This window comes from Pseudonaja textilis, chromosome Z, assembly GCF_049901715.1.
Source record: "Pseudonaja textilis isolate UNSWEBS1 chromosome Z, rPseTex1.2, whole genome shotgun sequence".
NCBI classification, from domain to species: Eukaryota; Metazoa; Chordata; class Lepidosauria; order Squamata; family Elapidae; genus Pseudonaja; species Pseudonaja textilis.
Genome location: NC_142008.1, coordinates 34,319,709 through 34,336,826, shown reverse-complemented (window position 1 = coordinate 34,336,826; position 17,118 = coordinate 34,319,709). Strand labels below are relative to the sequence as shown.

Below are 17,118 nucleotides of genomic sequence, written 5' to 3'. Positions count from 1 at the left end.
TGTCTGGGAGTTTGGACCATGGTTAGAATCCAGGTGGGTGGCAGCATGGATGAGTGAAGACGGATGTTGGGTAGTTGTTAGGGGTAGGTGTTAGCTAATGATCGGGGGTGGAAAGAGATTATAAAAAGCACTGAGAGGCAGACGTTCTCAGCGCTGGCTTTGCTTGGACTTACTGTTTGTTGCTGCTGTTGGAGGAAACAAGCCATAAAAAACACACATTGCCACACCAGGACTGTGAGTAAAGTGTTTTATTTAACAAGTTTCAGCAAACTCCCGCAGAAGCTGACAAAAAGGAATTGCCACTTCCCCAAAACCTCCTAGCATCTATGTCTTACCATGACAAGCCAACTACACACTATGCTTCCCCATTTATCATTTTATGTTACACAAGTTGTACAAATTTAGTATACTGTGAAAATTCATTTCTCTTTCTTACTGTGTTCATATACTGAGCAGTGAAAAAAAGCCCTAATAGTCAGCCTTCCAAAATGTATAATGTTGGATAATATCCAAACACATCAGAGGTGGTATTCAGCAGGTTCTCACCAGTTCTGGAAAACCGGTAGTGGAAATTTTGAGTAGTTCAGAGAACTACTGGCAAATACCACCTCTGACTGGTTCCACCAGCATGTATTCTCTGCCTCTCAAGTCCCAGGTTATCGGCTGGGTCTTCTTTTGTTGCCCTGCACAGGAGAACAGAGCTGGAAAGCAGGTTAGTGAAGTGTGGAAGAAATGGGGATTTTGCACTAACCTTCCCCTGGAGTGGGGTGGGAATGGAGATTTTACAATATCCTTGTCCTAGAGTAGAGTGGGAATGGAGATTTTACAGTATCCTTCCCCTGTCATGCCCACCAAGCCATGCCCACCAAGCGATGCCATGCCCACCAAGCCACACCTATAGAACTGATAGTAAAAAAATTTTGAATCCCACTATTTATTTTTTATTTATTTTATGTGGTTTGTCAATTGCTTACAAGATAATAGGTATAAGTAAAAACATAGTTATGAATACATGGATACATATAAGAAAAATAAAAGAAACAATAGGACAGAGACGGTAGGCCCACTACAGATCTCTTAGGAAAGGGAAGGTCAACCTTAGGAAAGGTCAATAGTAGAAAGTCTAAAGTAAAAGTTTTGGGGGTTTGGGGAAGAAATCACAGAGTCAGGTAGAGTATTCCTGACATTTCCCACTCTGTTCTGAAGTCGTATTTCCTGCAATCAAATTTGGTGCGAATAACCTTGAGTTTATATCTATTGTTTGCTCTTGTGTTGAAGCTGAAGTATTCATTGACAGGTAGGACATTGCAATGTATGATTTTATATACTATATTTAGATCGGACTGAAGGCAGCGTAGTTCTAGGTTTTCTAGGTCTAGAATTTCGAGTCTGGTGGCATAAGGTATTCTGCAACGAGTAGAAGAGTGGAGAACTCTTCTTGTGAAATATTTGTGGACTTTCTCAACTGTGCTAATATCAGATATGTAATATGGGTTCCAGACTGATGAGCTGTATTCAAGTATTGGTCTAGCAAATGTTTTGTATGTTCTAGTTAGTAGTGTAATATTACCAGAGAAAAAGCTATGTAAGATTAGGTTAACAACTCTTAATGCCTTTTTGGCTATGTAGTTACAGTGGGCTCTAGCACTTAGATCCTTAGAGATGAGTATTCCAAGATCCTTGACAGAGTTTGGATCATCAACAAGTTCTTGACTATTCAGCCTGTATTTTATTTTCTGATTTTTTTTGCCAATATGTAAGACAGAGCATTCATTTGTTGAGATTTGAAGTTGCCATTTGTTTGACGATTCTGATACATAGTCGAGGTCTTTTTCAAGGGTAGCAGCATAGTCTGTGGTGTTGAATAGCTTTACATCATCAGCGAAGAGAATGCAGTTGCTCTTAATATGATGACAGAGATCATTTATGTAGAGTATGAAGAGAGCTGGTCCTAGAACACTGCCCTGGGGGACACCACTGTTGACAGCTACAGAATTTGATAGGACGCTCCCAATTTTGACCATTTGTTGTCTGTTTGACAGGAATGCTTCTATCCAGTTATGCAGGTGTCCAGAGACACCATAAGATTTTAGTTTTAGGAGTAGTTTGTCATGTACCACTGAATCAAAGGCTTTACAGAAGTCTATGTAGATTGCATCTATTGCTTTGCCCTGATCGAGTTGTGTGGTCCATATGTTTTTGCAGTGTAAGAGTTGCAGATTGCAGAATAGTTTTTTTTCTGAAACCAAATTGTTCATTAGACAGTTGGTATGTAATTTTCAACTAGGCTGGGGTCTCCCTTTTTGAAGATGGGGATTACTGTGGCTTGTGACCATAGTTTTGGCAAGGAGCTGGTCCTGAAAGATTTTTTGAAGATTATGCTTAGAGGTTCAGCTATGGCAGTGGATAGCATTTTAAAGAAGTAGGCACACATTCTGTCCGGTCCAATAGATAGAGATGGTTTTACATTGCGTAGTGCTTTTTCAACACTACCGAATCACATCCCTGCCAAATGATTTTATGTCTTTTAGAGCTGAGGTAAATTAGTTGATTTAGACATAATCTGTTTTTGAGCTTAAAGAGAATCACTACTGATATAGCCACGACTGAAGTTAATGGACAATACTGAACTGATTTGCATTTCTATCTTAAACAGATCCAAAAATTGGAGAGGAGTTGATAGGTATAATCCCCAATCATTAAAAATGATTAGTTTTCAATTATCAAGTCATTATTTGAAGGGTTTCTTCTAAATTAATGCCAGTTTCAGAAACAATAGCACAATTTCTTTAACATATTTTAAATGAAATGCACTGAAGCCAGTAAATTAGTCTTTCAAAAAGGAGGAAGAAATAGATCAAAGAAAGAAATTATGACAAATGAAATATATTAGACCAAATAAATCCTTCCTTAAATTAAAAATAACACCATGAATAATTCTACTGGATCACTACATTCCTACAGAATTCATATTCTGTTTAGTTATACAATTGACAACGAGCACTTCAGGCTATTTCCTTCAAAGAACACTAGAAAACAGGATGAAAAGCAGTTCTAGATCTATTTTCTTAGCTCAAAGGCACACGCCCCCCAATTAACATGGAGAGTAGACAGATCAGTGGAGAATTCAGCTTTTTAAAACCACAAGGGGAAAAAATTTTAGTCCCTGAAAACATTTCCAGGTCAAAGAAATGCACTAGGATTTGCACGTGGATCTTTCTGATTCCTGTATCTGTAAGTAAGCCACACTCCTAGGATCTGAGGGAAGAAAAGAAAGCAAGCATCTGTTAAAACTTCATAATATATTGCAGCATCTTTCAGCACTACATCACTTCATTTATAAATATTCTCTGTATGCAATGCTCCTGACTCATCATATATTCATATATGCTCCTGACTCATCATATATTCATATATGATGGAATAATATCTATGAGTAAACAATATACCAATTTTCAACTTTAGAATAACCTATGAAATTGAACTTTTATGAAATCTGAAGACAGACTTTTAATTTTTTTTCAAGATAATGAGAAAATCTGAAAAAAGACATGGATACTTTAAGGTACCTTCCCCTGATTATTTTTTAAGTGTGCACATTCCTAGAAAATAAAATGGACTGTTCGTGTAATCACCAGAAATAAGCTATAACTGACAATGGTTCGATGCATGATACCTCTACAGAAATAATAAACAGTAAATTCAATGACATTCACTCATTTAAGTAACTGTATAGGATTTTAACTTTACCTGACAATGAAATATTATCTGTATATTATCTGTATATAGTGTATATTATCTTGCTAAGAAATAAAAATATTTTTACTTTTATAGAAGAGAAACATGCTTCTTCATACCAACTATAATACTTTCGTAGAAAAAAATTATATTATAAAGTTCTCCAAATCACATAAACATACACAATGGTTTATACCAGAGCTGTCAAACTCCTGGCCCATAGGCCAGATGCTTCATGCGCTGGCCACACCTATGCCTGGTTTAGTGAAGGGAAAAAAGTCCCTATATGTCATCTGACACCGCTGTGACAAGGTGAGTTTGACACCCCTGGTTTACACTTATTTTGCACTTACCTCTGTGAAACTAAAGAAGAGACCAATACCTCCTACAAATCTCAAGACCATTCCAGAATATTCCTTAATTATAGGTGCACAGGGTTTACAGATCTGTGTTTCAAAACATTCCTACAAACAATCATTTCAATTCATTATTAGGAAGTTATCTATAGCTACATGCACAGATATATATGCTATTTAAAATATTTGTAGTCCCAACACACACTTAATATAACAGTGGGCAGCTAACAATAATTAAACCAACATATTATAAATACTCCCTCCTCCCAAATTAAAGACTTTCACAGTTTAACCAGGTGACATAAAAATCTCATGATAATTTCTCATAGTTTGGTTTCATGTTACATCTTGGCTCATAAGCTAGGAGAAGAGTCAAGAGAAAAGGGGTCATCTAGATCTCAAGGGAGTGTGTTGTGGTCTGCTGGCAGCCTGTGGAGACTGCAGCAGAATTGGACGGTGGGAAAGAACATGGGCAAGTCCGGGAGTCTGGGGAAGACTCGGACGATGGTTCTGCATCTGATACAGAGATGGGGCCAGGGCCATCTGGGAGTTATGTGCTGACTCAGGAGCCTCCAGAATCTGACAGCAGTGAGGCAGAGGAACAAGGGAAGCATGTTCCCAGTGCATGTATGTGCAGAGCTGCCAGAAGACAAGAGCAGTTAAGACAAAGGGGTGACTCTAAGACAAAGGCTTGGAGGTGATTGCCCCTCTCATAAGATATAAAGGAAGTCCAAAGGGACAGGAACCTTTGCAGGAAGCAACGTTGTCTTTGCTGGTCGGTTTGGAACCTGAAAGCTCCATGGTGAATTTGTGCTCCATTTGGTTTTGAAAGACTAATTGGTACTTTAGTCATTGGCAGCACTTCAAGTAAGATAAAGGTGCATTCTTATCAGACTTTTCCCGAAGAACTTTGGTGACTTCCATGGGACTATTTATAACTGGTTGAGATTCATGGTTGTGACTCATGGTTTATAACTGGCTGTGAATGACGATCATTCACAGCCGTTGAATTAAAATAAAAGGGGTTTTGGATTTAACGTGTGTTTGCTGGTGTCTCAGGAAGCCTTGGTCAGAACAGAGAGTCTGTTCTGTAAAGCCAGCACCTCAACAGATAAAACATCCCCCAAGGTCATGCCAAAAGACACTGTTGACAGAGCCTTCTGTTCATCCATCAGATTTGATGGGATAGGTAGATAGGCAAATAAGGTGACCTGTGCTATGAAGTCCTTTAAAGAAGTGGTCACCAACCGGTGGGCCATGGCCACTGGGGGTCTGCGAGAAAATTTTGGCAGTCCGCAGAGAAATGTCACCCCCAAAGCACTCCCCCAAAGCAATTAATCCAGACTGTGCAGGAACACAATGCTATGCCACCCACAAGGGCCTGCAGGAACCCTCCTCACCACTAACTCCTTACCTGGTAAACTTGCCTGCTAAGTTGCTATTTTTGCTTTTTTTGTTCCCTGGACCATCAACTGTTTTGCTGTGCTGGGAGATTTAGATTAGCTAGAAAGCAGGAAATCATTGATTTTCTTGCTTTCTAGCTAATCTTTAGATCTTCGGCTCTGCTTTTAAACAGAGCCGAACCTCCCTTAGGACTGAAGGTTCTATTATTCAGTTGCAGACTCAGATAGATGATGCCAGAAACACAGATCTATTGAAGTGAATCTGTAATTCTATGAGCAACTCAATCTGCCTGCCTACTTTGCCTGATTTTGGGTAAAAGTTGCTCTTTTTTAAATAAAAAAAATCAATATTTATGTACACGGTGTGTTGTGAGTTAATTTTGTGAGTTTGCTTGCAAGCAAATTTTATGTGACAGACTCAGCTAACCAATCTCACAGATCTCTGAATGAATCTGTGTTTTTGTGAGCAACTCAATCTGCCTGCCTGCTTTGCCTGATTTGGGGTAAAAGTTGCTCTTTTTATATAAAAAAATCAATATTTATATAAATATTTATAATATTTACATACAAGCCATGCCCGGCCAGTCATATGACCACCAAGCTACACTCACAAATTAGGCCATGCCCAATAACCCAGGGGTCCCCAACCACCGGGCCACGGACCGGGACCAGTCCATGGAACATTTTCTACCAGGCCACCGGTTTGCTGGGCGCTGCCATCTTGTTTTGATGAGAAAGTGCTTCCAGTGAGCTTTTCCGGTTGGAAAGTGGCATTTGGGTCCTGAAGGAATCCTCGAGCCTTAGTTTCATCGAAGGGGGGTGGTGGCTTTGAACAAAACTAAGGCGCGACGATTCTTTCAGGACCCAAGGCAAGGCGAGCCGAGCCGAGCGACCGTCCTGAAGCCGTCCCGAAGCCCATAGACAAAGGTACAAAGGAGGAGTTGAAGGTGGCGGGGAGAAGCGGGGGACAGCTGGCTGGCCAGTCACTCGGCTAGCCTTGCCATGCGTGCTGATGCTGGTACCAGGCCACAGATTATTTTGTGATGCCGGTACCGGGCCGTGGCACAAAAAAGGTTGGAGGCCACTGCAATAACCAGTTGTTAGGAAAATTGAATACCACCCCTGCCTCTGTGTGTTTGTGTGTGTGTGTGTGTGTGTGTGTGTGAGAGAGAGAGAGAGAGAGAGAGAGAAAGAAAGAGAAAGAGAGAGAAGAGAGGAAGGAAGAGAAGGAGAGAGGTTAGATCAGATATCTCTCTCTCCCTCTCTCCCCAACATCAGCAAACCACCATCAGTCAAAATTTATATTAGTTGTCCTCGGGATTTAAAATTATGAGTTTGATGGTACCTGAGGTCCAAAAGGTTGGTGACCCCTGCTTTAAAGCCTTTGAATTGCACCTGGGAGCGAACTGAGAACCAGTGCAGCACCACAATGATATAACATGGGCAAATCTCACAGCATTAAGAATTATGAACATGTTGTATTCTGGACCAGTTAAAACTTCCAAGCAGTCATCAAGGATAATGTCATATAGCAGTAGTTGAATTAGGAGTGACTAAGACATGAATAAGATCAAAAGGCCTCCCAGTTAAGAAACAGATGCAATTTCCAAATTGCATACTAACATTGTCCAGGTAAATGCTACTTCATTTCAACATCTTATTGTAACAAGATGAGTCTCTAATACATAATTTCAATTGTGGCCTGTCAGATTTGTTTTTTGTCTTATTAGCATTTTGTCTTAGCAATCCTCTAGGTATCTCTTATGTTGTTTCATCTTCCAGAACTCATGTATGAACTCCATAAGATCCATAATCACAGAGTTCACTTAGGTGGAATTCTCAGCTGAACTGGTCACAGGATTTAGGAATAACCTCAATCTCTCTGAAAACCCATTGGATTTATAAATTGCCTGAGATAAGCCAAATCCCTACAATGTTTCTATTAGAACTCCAGGACCATGGCAAGGAATGAATTAACATTATTCAACCACATTGTCACTGTACAAAGATGAAAACCATATCTAGGGGTGTGACCTCTGCTGTCAAATGGATCCCCAATAAGCTATACCAAATCCAGGACTGCCATAGTGCTTATGAATTCCGCTTCTTGGACAGATCTTGAAAGAAGATATGGATGCAACTTTTCATATTATTTTCCCCCCCCAAATATACTATAACTGTATCTATTATAATCAAATACAAGCAATGGATTATGGGTTTCAAAGATAGAACCTTACAGATCCAAGAGGGACAGACAAGCAAAGTACATATATGGTAGCAAGGTTTTTCAAAAACACAACATAAAAAAGTCAACTTACAGCAGAACAAGAGATATCATCACTGACATTATAGAAGCCGCAACAGTTTAAATTCCGCTGAATATCCTGCCTTGCATTGTTTGTGTTGTTCCACCCAACCTCTAGAAGTTTGTTCTATAAACACAAGTAAATTATTTAGCAGCCAAGAACCGAACTTTGCTATTAGTTTGATATACATTTCTACATAAAAACTCGTTTGCTAATTATATCTGAACCACCAATGCAAACAGAATCATTTTCCAGATTTTAATTATTCATTTTATTTCCTTATTTTTCTCATACTTTTAAAACTGTCACTGTCTTGGATTTGTTTGTCCTCAGTGGATAGTATCAATATTTTTTTCTTATGTAGAAAATCACCCCTCCCTCTCTCCCATTTTTGCTTGCTCACAAAAAATACTTACATTGCTGCTGCTTCATTTCCTTTGCCATATTGGAGATAATGGGGAGAAATGTCTGTATTTTGGGTTCTGTTTGCTCAAAAATTATTTTAAATCAGTTTTACAGATTTGGAAACTTTAAGGTATATGGACTTCAGCTCTCATAATTCCTTAGCCAGCATACTGATTTACACCCAAGCATAAACTATGAATGTGAAGAGACTGGGATTATCTTAAATGTGTTAAAAGATGCTACTCAAAAGTCTGTGTAACCTGCAGCTAAATTGAAGTTGTTTGCAGTATCTATTTAACTGATATTTCTGTCACATTAAGGTGAAAGGCTTCAGGCAACAGATAATTTGGTTTCTCTATTTTGTTAATCTGTCCTTTTTCTTTTGTTTTAGTTTTGGCTAACTGGAACAGCCAAGGTTTCACAAAATGGATTAACAGTAGTAGTACTTAATGGGACAGTATTTATGAGGGAGGGGATCAATTCCAGAGCCAACCTTCTCATTTCATTATTTTTAATCAGGAAAAAGAAGAAGAAAAGAATGAGTTAACTCCAACTTAGTAGTATACTGCTAGAACTCGTGAGTCTAGCCATGGCTGTCAATAACCAGTTTCAATAGATTCATAAAAATCTATCATGAATATTTAAAGCAGTATTGCTATAAAAAAAATTATTTCAGCTCTTCAACCAGAAATTCTATTCTAGAATGTCTTGAGTTGTTACAAGTTCTGTCTTTTATATATAAAAAGAGTCTTTAGAGTCTTCGGTCTTTTTTTAGGATAAATCCTTCTTTAGCTTTGAAATTCTTCTGGGCCTCAGTATCTTGAACTGGGGACCAAAGTTAAGATTTTGGATGAGCATTCACAGCACAATTCTCTAAACTTAATGAAATAGACCTATACTCTTCAAGTCAGGCTTCTGCTCTGTTTTCTCCATCTAATGGGGGAATATATGCTACATTTTATAATTGTTATTTTTTTCTAATTAACAAGCAAATGCTCTTCTGCGGGCCCACCCACAGCTTTGCCTATGAATATCTTCTCTATGATACTACTGATAACCATAATGGCACTTTGAAAATAGTAATCCCTCAATATTATGACATTTTACACTCTAATTTTACAAATAAATAAATAAATAAAACTGCTTACACATACTTTAAAAAAATTAGGTCCTTGGTTAGGACTTGAATTATTAAATTTTCATCAACCTTTTATTGTGGATCTAATTGTAGATTGTCCACATAATAAATTTTACATAGAGCTATCATAAGAAATGTCTTACCTGCTGTTCTTTATTCAATGTCAGACAAGCACATGAGACGGAGAACTGTATAACAAACACTAGCAAGAGTATAATCATATACTGAAGTATCTTAGTTAAAGTCATCAAAACAGCATTTGAAGAATGTATTTATTTGTTTGTTTGATCATTCATTCATTTTATTTGTTTGTTTGACTTGTATGCCACCCAACTCAACTAAGTGATTCCGGGCAGCATGCCACAAACACGTGGATAAAATGTAGATACAAATTTAAAGGACTAAATTATTTTGGTCTGATTTAAAGGAAGCCCAGTTGGATGGAGAGATGACATATGGAACACATTTTGGATTATGATTATGATATAATTTCCACTTCCATCAACCAATTCAGTGAAACTGGCTATCATGTCAGCTACATGCAAGTCTGCAGCATTCTGTATGTGCCCTCCAAAACATTCTAGCTTTGTTGCAGTAGCCATTTTTCAATCTGACTGGACCTTCTTCTTGAATCACCAGCTCCTTCTTTGCCTTACACCCCTCGAACAATCCTAATTAGATTATTTCCTAATGTAACAATTGAAATACATGAATTTGCATGTAAAATAAAAGCGAGGGATACTATACTCACACATAAGAGGAGATATTGTTAAAGTTTGCTGGAATGTGAAGCAATTTACCTGCCATGGAGTAAACATCTGCCACCTTTTATACAAGCTTTCTTTCCTAAACTAATGGAAAAGGTTTCCCTGTCAGTCGTCTCCAACTCTAGAGTAGGGTGCTCATCTCCATTTCTTGTCTGGGGGAACCAGCATTGTCCAAAGACTATTTCCATGGTCATGTGGCCAACATGGCTATATGCCAAAGGTTCATGGAATGCTGTTACCTTCCCACCTTCCCAATAAATGGTACTTATTAAATTACTTGCATTTGCATCTTTTGAATTGCTAGGTGGACAGGAGCTGGGGCAAGTAATGGGAGCTCACCCCATTGCACAGATCTCAGATCTCACACCCAGGCTGTCTACTCTCCAGCTGACAAGTTCAGTGTCTTTAACTACTGAATCATTTCTGAACTTAATATAGTTTAATTTGCATAAAATATTCTGCAGAAAAATGATAACATAAGCTACATGAATATTTACACACTCAGCTATCTCTTCTGTTCCTTATAGGTAATCCTCACTTTACAACCATTTGTTAATGATGGTACAAAATAATAACCTTGAAAAAAGTGATGTATTACCATTCCCTGTACTTATGACTGTTGTATACAAACACAGCCACAGCCACATGATTGCAATTTGGGAACTGGCTCACATTTATGACTGGCTGCTGCTTCCTGAGATGATATGATTGCAATCTGCAACCTTTCCAATCAGTTTCCAACAATAAATGTCATTTGGAGAAAGTCATGTAGTGAGTTCCTTTATACCCCAACTTACTATGGATTATTATAGTTCCAATTGTGCTTGTATGTCAAGTACTATCTGTTATATAAGGAGTCATGTACAAGTTAGGTATTGAAAAAGTAAAAAAGATTATAGGGCCACATATAAAGCATCCAAATAGGCTTTAAAAACTATTGTTTGACTCCAAGAGATGTATTAAAAAAACCTAATTGTGCAACCTATTAATATAATAATGTTATAGTGAACAGTGAGCACTTTTTTCACCTTTATCTTAAAAAAGATTTAGTGTCTAATACTATCTGAAATCAATGCTTTTTCCCCATTAAATTGATCAGTAGTTATTTATGTATTAGCCATTCAACTTCAATGGACTCTTATTAATTGGCTGTCAAATTAATTTTCTCTCTGGGAAACTGCGAGCTCAATAAACAAACTCAAGATTTAATCTTCAGCCATTTGAAAGAAATCAGTTATACTACCAGAAAAATATGTTACTATTAACTTTTAGTCTTGTAACAAGGATAGAAGTCAAGTTGTTTAAAAAAAAAGAACCACTTATTTTCCTGTACTTTAGATGATTTCAACAAAATACTGTCTTCCATTTAATGAACCTGCCATGAAGTAGAAGAAACCATGAAGGTGTTATTCAAAGAAAGAGAAATAAGGGAAATGTGTTAGATTACTTTCAAGTCAAAGGATACAAAGAAAAGCAAGACCTGGTGGTGTTTGATGGCCCCAATCAATCCCACCAGAGCAATCAGGAACAGAAAGATTCCAACTGCCACTGCTACTCCAACGACCCGGAAACTGGAAATGAGGCCAAAGCCAATGCCCCAAGCTGCAATTCCAATCAGCAACAGGCTGACCAACTGTAAGAAAGAGAAAAAGTGAAGAAAAGTTTTGCTCATATGTTGAACAGTTTAGTGTTCCTTCCTTAGCCAAGTGAAAGGTCAACATATCCAAATCAGTACCATAATCTTGATCCAAATATTCCCACAAACATTTCTGCTGAGTACAAAATATATTCACAATAGCTTAAAAAGTTAAATCCATCTTAATTCTCATGATCTTAAAAATCTCATGTTTAATGTGCTACTTTAATTCTCTAAAATGCCTATGGCAGTTTTAAAATTATGCAAAGTGCCTTTTGGGAAATAGAGACAATCATAAAGGAAATCAGCAGATGCTGACAGAAGTCATAGGTCATAAATTTAAAATGCTACTTTTAATTTACATTATGCATTTTAAAAACATTGTAATATACTTTAGTTCATGTTCACAAGTTTGATGAGCTTTTTTAAAAAAAATCACAAGAAAAAAGTCAAAGAAAAAAACTGACTCTTATGTTGTTTTCCACTTTATGGAAGTAGTTTGTCATTTTCTTTTCTGAAATATGTCCAGAATATTTTTAGCACCCTGTCTGGCTTACAATTTTGAAGTTTTCTGGCAATCTCCCATGTGCTCATCTGGTTTGACCTGATTAGTTGCTTTTTTTTCTCTTAAGATCATCCAAGGTCAGCTAAAATTTGCCATCTAGTTCATAATTTTGAATTAATCTTTGTAACAGCAGCTCATAATTAACCTTTGAAAAATGTACAAAAATGTATCCTTAATTAATAAAAAGATATTTTGACATCTATGAACAATGGAAAGTTAACGCTTTAATCCACAACACTAATGCCACATTGGAAATTAAATGGCAATTCAGCTTCACAAAGAAGTCCAGAAATCTCACACACTTATGGCAGATGGCAGACAATAAATATATATGTCACTTGTGATAGAGAAAGAGATTAACCTGTGTCACATTAAATTTTTTGAATGAAATACAGGTAATCTTGCAATTACAACAATAACAACATAGTAACTTAAATTTAACGTACACATAAATCCTCACATTTATGACCATTGCAAGTCATAATTTATAAAGGAAAGGAAAGCTGAAGTATGATCACAAGTCCATTTGTAATTTCATTTAGCTTTGCTTAACATCCAAGTTGCTGGTTCCAACTGTAGTCACTAAACCAGGACTACCTATAAAGGTTTTTACTTTTGCACAGCCCTTAATCAAAATTAAGTTTGAAGTCTGCATAGCACATTTCCTCCTTAGCAACACATTTCAGAATGGACAGGTTTGGCACAATCTTTTTTTTTTTTGAGAAGCCGTGTTTTAAATGAAGGAAATCACTTTTTAAATGCAGGAAGCTCCCACCTTTCCTGTTTCTGTAAAAAAGACTAGTACTGAAAAACTGACCTAATGTAATACATAATAACACCTACAATCTTGTGCCATTCAGAATAACACCAAAGACAAAAACCAACATATTGTTGGCCATACTGTCTGGGAATTCGGAAAGTTGCAATCTTAATATATGTGGAGACTACCAGGTTGAGCAACTTTTTGACCTGTAGACCATCACATAACACAAAGCTCCCAAAACAATACTTCCATTCTATTTGGTATAGATGCTAAATGGTTAACCCACTTGTGTGCCCACGTGGTTTGAACAATTATGCAGATATCACCAACTTCCTAGAAGCTGATAAGTTTATGCAATACTCAGTAATGCTTTATCGTAAATGATCCAGAATAAAGTGGTACAAACTTTATTTCTTGAAAATATCTGGCTTTTTGATTGTACATATTTGAAAATCCTAGGATTGTGTGATGTTTTCACAAAGCCAAATGGGATGTATTTGATATATCAATCCAATCGTTTCCTCTAGTACTAGCAGTCCCAGTCCCAAAAATTGTTGCAATTTCCATGTTTTGAGAAGTTTCCAAATTATATCTTAATCCCCACTGGTAGATTTATAGTGATACATGCATTACTTCCACTATTATTCTTCTATTGCAGTTTTATTAGTCTAATTAAGTGTACAGTTCAAACTGTTGAAGTGTATTCAATGAATTCATAATCTAGGCCAGGAAAAAAAGTATTTGATAAGGTGTAAAAAGTAGGAAAGCAATTCAGTAATAGTTTAAAATCATTTACAACTAGCTATATGCAGTAAAAACTCAAGCACAAGATGTCAATAACAAATATTTATTTTAAAAGTTGACTTGCTGGACCATTACAGAGGAATGATATAACACTGCTGTGTAATACTGCAAATGTAATAAAAGGATGCAAATATATGTTATTCAAATTAAAAAACTCATTTTCCAACTGCAAATGTTTAGTTTCAACAGGATCCAGTAATTGTTTGTAAGCCCCAGTAGACTTCATTGCTGTAATTTCTTGTTGTCTTGCCACCTTAATCTTGTTTTCCAGGTTCTATGGTTTCTAAATATAAGAACATTAAAGGCCAATATTGAAACTAATCTGGAACACAAGCTTTGAGTAATTAAAGCCTCAAACCCTCAACTAAACATACATTATTCAGCTTTACACATGACGTGGCAAGATACACACTTTTCCATTACTTCCTTATCTGGAAACTGAATCACTTGATTTGACTAGATGTGATGGTTTTTCATCTGTGTGCTAATACTAGAGGTTGCAATGCTTTCCAATTTACTGCAGAAATGGCATGACTTGACATTCTATTTTTAAAAGCTTAATAATTTAATGCAAAGTTAAAGTATAGTAAAAACATTTCTAACGCTTCAAAATCAGAATTCTAACTTTTTAAAGTTAATTTAAGACAAAAAAACAAAGTAAGCAAAATAAGATGGCCATAGTTGTTTTATGGGATAGTCTGTGGCTCAAAAAGTCATGGATAAAGTAATATCATGTAGAGCATGATCCTGAAAAGTCATATTCCATTCCACACTGCTCCAATGTCAAAACCACTTAACTGTAGCCTTACCAAAATGACTGTCCATGGAAAAGAGCTGAGGTTGGAAAGGGATTTCCTGACGTCAGTATTTACTGCTCTGAAAAAGTTTTACACACTTCCAGAATAGATTATGAATGTTGCTAGAACAAATCTATCTAGAAGTTTACCTTAATCTACAAATCTGGCTTTCTGTGGTACTCATCCAGCTGCTTCCAAGAAAAACTACAGATATAACAAGGCAAATTAGTAGTAGTAAATAAAGTAGTCAAAGTCATTATTAATAGTAAATAAACAATGTTTAGATATGCATTAAATGGGCTCGTTCAATGCATTCTCAAAATGTGTAGCATAGATTCAACCATTTGCTTGTAAATCATGGTTCAGGGACTAACATAGAGGTGTGTATGCTAAGAGTAGCATGTGGCCTGACCATAGTGTATGGAAACTCTGCTTCCCAGTATCTATCTATCTATCTATCTATCTATCTATCTATCTATCTATCTATCTATCATCCATGTAATAGTAATTAAAATCAATTATAGTTGATATGATTCCTTATTTAATATTTGGGTAACAACTTTTGAAGAAAGTCAAGATATACCCAAGGTTTTTGGCTTTAGTTGCTTAGGGACTTCAGTTGTGTACATTTGGCTTTACATGACATGATTTATTTAGAAAAGTGCTTAAGCAAATTTTTGCTGAGCAGATTGTGTGAATTTTCTAATAGCTTCCTAATGTAAACTATTAAAAAGTGGAAAAAGTAGTTCCTCTTCTTTTACCCTACTTTAAAAATATGTGAGAAGTTTTTGAGCAATTTAAATCCACAAAAGCAAAGAATATTATCCTATAAGATGACACAGTTAGAAGGCCTGAATCCCTCTGAATATTGTGGGATTGCAGCTTCCATCTGTCCCAACCTGCAATGAGAGTTGCAATCTCGTATCATGGTCGGAGTTGCTTGATAGTGAGATGGAGAGAAATACGTTTAATAATAAACAAGCACACAAATGAGTGGAAGGATAGGAGTCAATGAAGTCAAGATGGCAGCATCAATGATGCAACTTATTTTACCTCCTGTTTCAGGAAGTGTCAGATGTGGGACCTTGTGGCTCCCTATTCAGCAATAGTTTATTTCCAAGTGCAAATGCACAAATGGAAGTCAGAGTTTTGTAGAGTTATAGAAGCTAAAATAATACAGCGTAAGATGTTATGGATTATTACTCCACAATTTAAACAAATGTCATCTAGAGTTAGTATGGACATGCAAAGGCTTGGATATAAAATAAAAACGAAAAGGCTCAAACTTTTTAGAGATAAAAACTAATAATATTTCAGCTAATTAGTATTATCAGCCAAATTATCTAACTTTGCTTTTCCAAGTCAATATTCGCCTCTGTGGCTAATACCTAGTTGGAAGACGTTCCACAGGTGAAGATTTCCCCACTGTTGGATTTCTCTCTCAGGCGAGGAAGAAGGCTAAACAACCGCCCTCTGTGCAGTTGCTCGAAACAGATAATCCTGCTGATATGTCACCCCAAAGTACACAACCGTGGAGCTCCCAGCGCGTAATCTGGGGTTTAACAGAACACCCTGTTGCCTAGCCACCGAAGAAAGCCTGCAGGAAAGGGGCTTCTAGCAGATTCGAGTTCCCGCAGTCCCTCGTGGAGATTCTTTCTCGTCGCGGCAGGTGCATCGCCTTTGCCAAATGGGCTACAGTAGCGCTTGAGAAGCGTTTTTAGCGAAGGCGACTTGCTCCGGGATATTTGGCGGTCACCACTGCTTCTCCCCCCCTGCAAACTACAGGCCTTCCGTGATGTTGTTTCGCTCAGCAGGAAGAAAAGACCAGTCACTTCGGGACGGCGGCAAGATCTTCCATGCCCTCCCTCTTCCCCACTGCAAGAGGCTTCCATTCAATTTCCACCTGGTTCGAGAATGCGGGCGGTGGCTGGACTTACCGTGTAAAGCAGGTTGAGCGCACAAAGGCAATTCTTGGAACAAGAGAAGCCGCCGCAAACCATCGCGCCCCTGCGGTTGTGGTCTCTGCCGCAGCGTCCCCCGAATCTAGATAATTCCCCTCTTTTTCAAAGGAGGAAAAACAAACCTTTGCCTCCCCCTGCCCGAAGTGGAAAAGGGCAGGTAGAACGAGAGTGACCACGGCGGCACTGCAGGGACAGCCGTCAGAAAACCCCTCTTTCCCAGCTAGCAGCCAGTGCCAGTCAGAAACTCCGGGAGGGGGGAGGTGGACCGCAGGCAACCTCATTGGCTGATCTTCGGAGACAAAGGTAAAAATATGCAAATATGTGCAGCCCGACGACCTGGTTTTCAACGCAGTCGTGGAAGAGTGCGAGACGATTTGCACTTTCCCGTTGTCACTACACTATTTTATTTTAGCTTTTAGAGCAAGATCGTGGAGACATTGGTCATCCTAAAAACAAATTTTTCACTGAAGTAATTGCAT

At 37.6% G+C, this 17,118-nt stretch overlaps 1 protein-coding gene and 1 long non-coding RNA gene across 2 annotated transcripts; both read right to left on the bottom strand.

Moving 5' to 3' along the window:
• Positions 1 to 233: 233 nt before the first annotated feature.
• TSPAN13 (tetraspanin 13) lies at positions 234 to 16,878 on the bottom strand. The gene is made up of 6 exons (XM_026706369.2): positions 16,616 to 16,878; positions 11,579 to 11,746; positions 9,490 to 9,570; positions 7,816 to 7,929; positions 4,092 to 4,202; positions 234 to 3,258 (listed from the first exon to the last, which is right to left on the bottom strand). Exons 1-6 carry the CDS (start codon positions 16,676 to 16,678, stop codon positions 3,184 to 3,186), a joined length of 612 nt encoding a protein of 203 aa, XP_026562154.1. The 5' UTR covers positions 16,679 to 16,878; the 3' UTR covers positions 234 to 3,183.
• LOC148123967 (uncharacterized) lies at positions 13,911 to 15,884 on the bottom strand. Its single transcript, XR_015740083.1, has 3 exons — positions 15,732 to 15,884; positions 14,828 to 14,882; positions 13,911 to 14,164 (listed from the first exon to the last, which is right to left on the bottom strand). It is a non-coding gene; the product is annotated as an uncharacterized LOC148123967 (long non-coding RNA).
• Positions 16,879 to 17,118: the final 240 nt, after the last annotated feature.

What these genes read in the sequence shown, in the direction of transcription:
- TSPAN13 (XM_026706369.2), bottom strand. Translation starts at nt 16,678, where the DNA reads ATGGTTTGCGGCGGCTTCTCTTGTTCCAAGAATTGCCTTTGTGCGCTC. An exon ending in CGCTCAACCTGCTTTACACG is followed by an intron (nt 11,747 to 16,615) that starts GTAAGTCCAGCC and finishes TCTTTCTTACAG; the next exon opens with TTGGTCAGCCTGTTGCTGAT. An exon ending in ATGATATCTCTTGTTCTGCT is followed by an intron (nt 4,203 to 7,815) that starts GTAAGTTGACTT and finishes GATTGTTTGTAG; the next exon opens with GAATGTTTTGAAACACAGAT.